General features: G+C 37.8%; 1 protein-coding gene across 1 annotated transcript in view; it reads right to left on the reverse strand.

The window, feature by feature from the left end:
* LOC101849806 (dynein regulatory complex protein 11) overlaps positions 1–8,739 on the reverse strand; it is a 28,956-nt gene extending 20,217 nt beyond the window's left edge. Inside the window, exons 1-8 of the mRNA XM_005089230.3 lie at positions 8,459–8,739; positions 5,741–5,831; positions 5,131–5,367; positions 4,574–4,693; positions 2,867–3,058; positions 2,239–2,310; positions 1,175–1,383; positions 265–373 (exon numbers count right to left, since the gene is read on the reverse strand). Of these exons, the coding sequence (XP_005089287.1) occupies positions 265–373; positions 1,175–1,383; positions 2,239–2,310; positions 2,867–3,058; positions 4,574–4,693; positions 5,131–5,367; positions 5,741–5,831; positions 8,459–8,469 (1,041 nt within the window). The 5' untranslated portion in view covers positions 8,470–8,739. The remainder of the gene's footprint in view (positions 1–264; positions 374–1,174; positions 1,384–2,238; positions 2,311–2,866; positions 3,059–4,573; positions 4,694–5,130; positions 5,368–5,740; positions 5,832–8,458) is intronic.
* Positions 8,740–8,850: the final 111 nt, after the last annotated feature.

Below are 8,850 nucleotides of genomic sequence, written 5' to 3' on the forward strand. Positions count from 1 at the left end.
TCTCTCTCTCTCTCTCTCTCTCTATCTCTCTCTCTCTCTTTCTCTCTCCCCTCCACCTCTCTACGTATATATTTTTGTCTCTCCTTTTCTCTCTCTTGCCTCTACTCTCTTTTTTTAATGTCTGCCCTTTTTCCCTTCCCTCTCTTTTTTCTCTCTCTCTCCATCCATCCATCCATCCATCCACCCATCCATCAGTCCATCCATCCATCCACCTAGATAATTATCTATCTGTCTATCTCCCCTCCCTCCACTCTGATGCCCCACCTTTTCACTCAGCTCCTTCTCCAGCTCCGCAGGGTCCTTTTCCTTGAAAATCATGGCGGAGCCTCCATCGTCGGCATCAGGATACTCAGGGAACTTGCCTGTTGCATCTCTGAAAACAGACGGCTTGTTTCAGTTCCAAGGGATATAAGTAAGTAAGTAAGTGTCTATTCAGTGCTTTAGGCCCACATCACATAAAACACCCATTACAGAAGAGACTTTCATGACAACAGCATAAATCACAATTAATGACATATATATCAACAACATTGTAAATTCGTGTTGCGTCATTGAATAAAGTTTCCATAATAAAATAGTTCAGGTTGTGCTCCAAGTGAAATAAAAGTTTATGAAGGCTTCATGTAGACTAAACTCGCGATGTATATCGTTGGTGTCTGACACTAACTGTGAATCCGCCAAATTAGGTCAAACCTTTTTTCCTTTTTTTTTGGGTCTCAGATCATGTCATTCACAACTGTAATTATAATTAGTGATACTATAATAAGAAAAAAGAACACTCCACTCAAAATGTTGAACAATTCTGAAATAAAAGAGAAGAGAAAGTTATGACCTGATTTGGCAAGTGCACTGTTAGAGTTAGACACAGATGACATGTCACTGAAAATACACAGCTGGGTGGCATCCAGGACAAAAATATCAAATTAAAGATTTTGTTTTAAAATCACTACAGTAGTGACGAAGAGCACACCTGCCCAATTTTTCCTGCTCTTGGGTGTTGTTTGCTCCTTCTTTCCAATCACATATCTATCTTCCTTATCTCTCCTCATTCTTTTTTGTCTGTTACTCTCTTGTCACACCTCTAATCTTCGGCACTTTAATGACCTAATGTGCTGCAAGTGCAGTAAAACGCTTACTTAAGTTTTTTTATTATTATTATTTTCATCCTTCTCACCGGCACTCAATGAACCACTGCCTGATCTGATCCATCATGGTCTCCTTCATGTCCGGCCCCTCGTTTTGCACGATGTTCTCCCGGATGTTGACCAGGGCTTGCTGGTACTCGTGTTCATGAACGTCCTGTGCCTTGTGGCGCAGATCCTCTGTCTTGGCCGCGAATGTCTGTGGCAGGTTCTTAGTGCTCGTCGGGAGAGGAGCGGGGGCCTACGCGCATGGAGAGAGACAAGAGATGGTGTGTGTGAGAGAGAGGGAAATATATATATATATATATAGGATATATATATATATATATACATATATATATATATATATATATATATAGAGAGAGAGAGAGAGAGAGAGAGAGAGAGAGAGAGAGAGAGAGAGAGAGAGAGAGAGAGAGGGGGGGGGAGAGGGGGGGGGGAGAGGGGAGAGAGAGAGAGAGAGAGAGAGGTGGGGGGAGGGAGAGAGAGATGGGGAGAGGGAGAGAGAGAGTGTGAGAGAGGGAAGGTGGAAGATTGAAGGAGGGGGAGAGAGAGAGGGTGAGAGAGAGAGAGAGAGAGAGAGAGAGAGAGAGAGAGAGAGAGAAAGAGAGAGAGAGAGAGAGAGAAAGAGAGAGAGAAAGGAGGAGAAAGAGAGGGTGAAACTGGGTGAGAGAGAGAATGTGCATGAGGAAAGAGAGATGGGGAGAGGGGACAGAGGGGAGTGACGAAGAAAGAAAGCAAACGAGAAGGAGAGGTGGGGTGTGAGAGAAAATTTTTTAAAACCACACAAAGAAAAAGAGAAAGAAGGAAAGAGAGAGAAAGACATTGAGTGAGAGAGAGGATAGGAAAGAGGAAGAGAGACAGATTGAGAAACAGAGTGAGAAAAATTGGACGACAGACAGGCTGGTAGGCAAGCAGACAGACAGACAAACCAAGGTAGTAATTTAAGTCATCTTGCTTCTGCATTTTTTCGTTAGTTATAATTTCATCCAAATTTGATATAAGAAATTTGAAAGAAAGGATAAAAATTTCTTCTACGTGATATCTTCTCTCTACAGTATTTTTTTAAAAGGCATAACTATGTAATCAAACTTACCATGCCGATGAAAATCATTTCCTCATCTCGCTCTCTCTTGGTCCTCCTTCTCTGAGCAAAGCCTTTCCACACCTGAACACAAGGTTAATAAGAAATGTTGACCTGCACATGTCAAAGATCACAAAGCACACACAAAAAAGAGAAAAACATGGTGAACTACAATATCCCAAATTCAATCATGTATTGACAAAAATAGTACTGATAAAATTTGTTCCTCTTTCTTCTGCATCCCTTGAAAGTTCAAAAGCTACTCTTGTTTTTAAAACAAAGGGGGACAAGAAAAGAAAAAAAACACTCTCCAACCACCCACAATAGATACAACATATGCGTTTGGCTATTCTTTTTTAACTTGAGTAAATGAATAGCAGCTCTGAACATTTAAATCTAATTAGTGTCACATCTTCTAACGGGCTTCTGCGGTATGGCAGTTACGTGTTTAGCCAATGCCCACAGAAAACCTGAGTTTGATATTCGTATGGGGAGTAAGTTTCTGCTGGGATATTGTATTCCTTTCAGCCCGGTTTGGCCCTGACAAACAGAGTTGAAGTCCACCTCCAAAATGATCTAAACTGTGATGACAGGGGTGTAAAACAGTTACATTAAAAAGAAAACCAACAAAGCAAAATACCTTCTGAATCCTCATGGCGGCCACATCAGGGTCAAGCGTTGGGGCTCCCCTGTTCTGAGCTTGTTTCTCACGGTCCTCTTGTTGACGAATGTCACGCATGAACTTGGCCCTCAAACGACCTTGGCGAGCCCTCTCATGAATCTGCACGATGCGGACAGCTTGTTCCCATGGCATGCGGATTTCCTCTTTTTCCTAGAGTGAAAAAATGTAAATGCAATGAAAACAAGGATGACTTGGGGTATAGACAGGTGGAACGGGTTGACAAAATTCCAGAGAGCATGCTTAAAAAGGCAACTGTGATTCTTCTTCTGGGATGTCCTTTATCCTTGCCCTTCATTCATGTTTAGAGGTATTGCAAATATATGATTGTGAAGGAGGGACATTTTTCCAAATGCAAGGAAAATTGCATTCACCTTTCAACTGTTCAGACTTAAACTCATTCGCTACGTATTATTTTCGGCTTGTGGACGAATTTTTGTCAGGGTGAGCGAAAGAGATGTTGACTAGTGGGCTGTTAAAAGGTCTTTGGGGCCACAAATTCTGGCTAAAACAGCACCTGGACATGGATGGCTGGTGCCTCTATAAATAAATCATCGATGGTCGGGGCCACAAATTCAAATAAATATCAACGTATTGTATACCAATATTTTCAGTATGGTTTGTAGAATACATCTGTAATATTTATTTATGTCTTTTTAAACTTTGGTTCCTGTAAGAGACGATTATGCAACACAGTTTTGATTGGATGCGGATAAAATTTGAAAATTAAAAAATTTTTTTTTATAATCTTTGGTGAAACTCAAAAAATATGTTTGCACCTAGTCAAATGATACATCAAAATAACCATAAATGAATATAGAATTGGAAAATATTGAAAAGTTTGCAGTTATTTACCTATATTCCATAATATTTGTACATTTTGAACATAACATCCGATATTTTAAAACAAAAAAAAATGTTTATGATCTTGAAAAACGATCACAAACAGAAAAAAATCCGCTCATATCTTGTATGGAATTATTCAGAACTGCATTTGGAATAAACCTATACATGTCTTGAGTGGCACTTTTTGTGTAATTTCATCAAAAAGTAGTGATTTTGGGGAGAAAAACATATTTTGACTATTTAGATCTAGACCTAGATCTAGCACTCAAAAATATTGATTTCTCAAAAACAGTGCATTGGCAATATGAGTCCAATCGTATCAATATTATAAAAAAGAGTCCTACACTTCTTTAGTGGGCAAAATAATGATAGATTTTGTTGTGTAAAATTACAAAAACTGGTGTCCGGGCTATAATTTTGGCATCGCGATAAAACAAAGTCGAATAAACTAGGAAATCGCGTTTCAAAACTTAATCTAAATTTCCAATTTTCATTTTCAGTGGAAATGCTTGACCCGGAAGTCAACATAATATGATGACCTTTATTTTAACATGGATATGTGGATTGGAATAGAATCTAAGCTAAAATTGAAGATCGGTTCTCGCGCCGCCGGGGGCGGCTTAGCGTACTGACGGCACTTTAGCCGCGCCGCCCCCCACGGCTCAGCGTAGCGAATGAGTTAAAGGCAAACTGAAAATGGCAAATTGCTTTTCACTGTTTATTAATACTTAAAAAGAAAAAAAGAACTAAGAACTCACTATCCTGTTCCCATCTACACTTTAAATACAAGCTATTACAAGAACGCTAACAATTGCCACCTACCCTGTCTTGATCTTGAGGTCCAATTTTTGCCAGGATTTGCCCAAGCAGTTTCTCTCGCTCCTTCAGATTCTTTGCTCTTTCATTGATGAAATATTTTGGAATGGGTATCTCCACATCATTCTGTTAGGACAACAAATCGAAGTGTTAAATATAAAAAGTGTAGGCCTACAGAAAGATGAGTCTTTCAAATGAAACACATACCCTTTAAATTAAGTAGTATAAATTTCAAAATCTTACAAAAACATTTCTTAAAAATCCGTTACATATTTACTTGCATGAAACTTTACACTAATAAAAAAAAATAAGGAAAGACTCAAATTCTAGAAAGGGAAAAGAGAGTTTTCAAATTCAAGAATTTTGATACCCATGGCTTACGCAACTGACTACGCAACATTTCTTTGGCCAGCCAATACTCACTATTTTACTATTCCAATCTCCTAAGGTCCATACAGTGTTGCAGCATTTATGCACATATCTCCTAAGGTCTATACAGTGTTGCAGTTTACTATACATATCATAAGACACAAAGGAGACCAATCACAAGTAAAATTACTCACGGGTGTGAGCTTCAGATCAGAGAGGACATCATCAAAGTAGTGGTACTCCGAGAACTCAAGGTTCATCATCTCATGCTTGAGCTCCACAATGCGACCCATGACCCCATCCAGACAGTGACGGAGAACTCTTCGCTTCTGCGGGTGCACAATCTGATCATAAGACTGCTCCAGCTTGCGGAAGATCTGAATGTACTTGATGTACATAGTAGCAAGGAGCTGAAATGCAGCCAGGCGATCCTGGAAAAAGAAAATACAGTGAGTTTTGACGCACCAAGATGCATAATCTGCTGGATAAAATCTTTGCAAAGTGAGAGTAATCGTTTCCAATACTGACACAGAGCAGCAAAAATGCTTTCAGCTAGTGAGCACAAAGTATTAATAAACTTTAAATCTTTATCTATTTCTGGCATATTTATTCTCTGTGATCCTAATAAACATTCAAAAGATTAGTGCCCACGCATGAAAAATATTACAAAAAAGCTGTCAGGTTCACAAACTGTCCAACCATGGTTTTTAATATCTTCGATACATCAATACCTACACCCTAGTAAAAATTAACATGTGAGTTCACATTTTTACCAGACACTTATAAAACTGGGGCTAAACTTACCCGCTCCGGTTTGGGCGGTTCTGGAGGATTCTCCTGTTGCAGGAGGTCCACCAACGCAGCCTGGGCCTCCTGCCATTGTCTATTGTAGTAGCTGTAGAAATGCAGAGATCGAGAGATGTTAATCAGTAAAACTGGTCAGGTATCATCATAATTTATAACTGTGGTTAGCTAAAAGGATTAGTAATGTTACCAGCTCTCGCGATAAAAATAAGGTATGGGCATAGGAATTCTATTGGATTAAAGTTTTTAAGAAACAGTTTAGGACAGGAATATGAACAGAAGCTTGGTTTCTAACTTTTTCTAGATGAATTGATGAAGTTGATTTATTTCCTTCATTGAGGATTTTTAAAAAGGCTGCAGGCCATAAGCATATAAGACTGTATAGCATGTGAGGAAAAGAATAAAGTAGGCTACAATTTACAATAATTATGTCTGTGCATTAGAAGAAGGGACTTTTCAGGGTTGTTTTTCATTTTGATCCTTGCCAGGAAGAAGTGTCTATACTAGACAAACCTGAAAGCTATTTTCTCTATGTATTTGATTATTCTTCTGTGCACGTCTTAATTCTAGGATTGCTCTGTTTTGCTCCTCAATTTCCAAAATACATTTTAACTCAGTTTTCTTAAGATTTACATTTGTTATCTTTTTCATATAAAAGAAGAAGCTATATTCTAGAAAGATGTTCCTGCCGTAAACAAGTGTATTCACAAATAAAGAATTAAAATCATGACTTCCAGTTCTTGAGCTCAGCTGTTACAGCACTTTACCAGAAATGTGAATAGCAACTTGTTATCAGTGAGTCTGTTCAGTGATAAAAGAAATGGTATCCGGTGTTCATTTAAGAGAAAGCTATATTTCAAGGGGTAGTGTTTAAGGCAATCATAAATCACTAGATCTGCTATTTGTATTTGCATTTTTCTGTTACACATAAGCTGATTTGCACAATAGACCTCATACACTGTGACATACAAACCAACAATTAAAGCATCATGGTTTGAATAGGTTGGGAGGCCTAAACACAGTACTACTTGAAATCATAGCAGTGTAATTAAGAAGGATGAATACTTTACAATAAAAAGTAAAGTTGCTCCCGCATCCGATCCGGACATTGGGGATTGCCTTGTTAGTGAGACCATTTCCTGGGCCTTCGGCATTTGTGCTAGGGTGGAGCTTTACAGTAAATGAGTGTATAAAAGTGAGGTACCTGTGTTTCAACTTCATTGTTACGAAAAAAGCTTCACTATATGCAAAAATGCAGTAGTAGATTCTATAAAAGACTTAACCAGCTTTTGACCACAACTGGGATTGATATGGGACTATCAGAGAATAAAACCAGAATTACTTATCTTTTGTATTAGCAGGAGTGGGGGAAAAGTGTTCACTTAAACTCATGCCATCTGATATTCCAAAAAATAAATTTCAATATCATATAAAAGGTAGATGGGCATGCAAAATGTATGCGGAGTATGAAAAACACTTTTCTTTATCTTGTGCCCTGAAACACAACTTTGTTATCACTAGGCTTACCATACATAATGAAATGATAATCTAGGTAACATCTAATATTTTTTTACTCACTGGCCCTGGATAAGAATAAGACAGGAAAAATAATACCTCTATCAAAATTGGTATAGAAGTTGTTTAAATGTAAGGGTTGTTTCAATTCAGGGAATTATCCAATTAGTAGTCAGTCCTGAGTTTTAATTGGCACAACACAGGATTATGATACAACAATCAAAAATAAACATTCTGGTTACTAAGGCTGGTGGTAGCAGAAAAATTTTTAAGAAATGCTACCGCATAGCCCTCATCTCCTGCGAGGATCATGGTATCAGGCACAGCGGCCAGGTTTATTATTAAGTATTTACCCTAGAGAGCAAATAGATGTGACACGAAGGTTGCCTTTCAATAAGTTAGATATCTTCTTTCCCTAAATAAAACTCACCCCTGTCTCTGTACATAGGAACCTCACCACTTATAACATGATCAATGTACCGTACCTTATCAGTCCATATATTCGATTAAAATAAGCATCTCACAATAAACAAGTACTATCATCCTCTACTTTTGAAGCTTATTTTGATCTATTTGTCCAGATCAGGCTCTAAATTCTAGTTCTCTTAATCTACATCCATCGTGAAAAAAAGAGCTTTAATATCATTAACAATATTACTAACAGCACTACAACAGGACGAGTTCAGTCATTTTCAATTTTCACTCTTAACACTTATACTTATAGTACCCTTGGAGACTTTAGTTGCCAGGCCGTAATAAGCGCTCACTACCATTGGCGACTTTAGTCACGGACGCAACCAGCACTCTGAACATAGTTAAACAACGAATGGACGCGACTGCACTGAGGTAAATACAAAGGAATTTAAGTCACTCTATATATGATAGCTGAATGTACAATAATTGATGAATCTTTATGAGTTTTTAGAGTATGTGCTTTTTGGGCTGCCAAGGTATTTTTTTTAATTAAAAAAATATCTACCAGGGTTGCAGCGTTCTTAACTGGTGAGGTAGCCTACTTAGTCTTGAGGCTGAGGGTTTTTCACTACTATGCTTATATTATATTATATATATTATATATGATGAGCCTTCACTAGGCGTACTGTAAGTGTTAAATGGCTTGCATTGACAGGAAACAAGTCATGGGAAAAATCTTGAGTAATAATTCTAAATAGATTCTAACTAATTCTTAGTTATGTACAATACCTGTGAGACATTGCCTTTAGAATAAATCCAAACTAAGGACCATGAACAAGTTCAGCTTGCTTCTCTTCAGCAGCTGTTAACACGCCATGTTTACAGTCACCATGACTACACTGTTGGAATGAATACTGAGTATCGATACCTGATAAATATAGTGTTTTCTTCATTAAATTTCAAGCAATGTTTATTAGCTTTATCGAGTACAAGAAAACTGGTAAGGTATCGAACTAAAAAAAATATAAATAAACGATAAATATCTATTACTGCATTATTTATAGCCTCTTTGGGTGCCTTCCATAAAGTCATAAGACCAGTTATTGCTAGGGTCTAAATAAAACGCCATGCAAATGTCCTGATTGGTTTGACATATGACATAATGGGTAAATAAACGTAAT

The sequence above is a fragment of the Aplysia californica genome, unplaced genomic scaffold, assembly GCF_000002075.1.
Source record: "Aplysia californica isolate F4 #8 unplaced genomic scaffold, AplCal3.0 scaffold00004, whole genome shotgun sequence".
NCBI lineage: Eukaryota > Metazoa > Mollusca > Gastropoda > Aplysiida > Aplysiidae > Aplysia > Aplysia californica.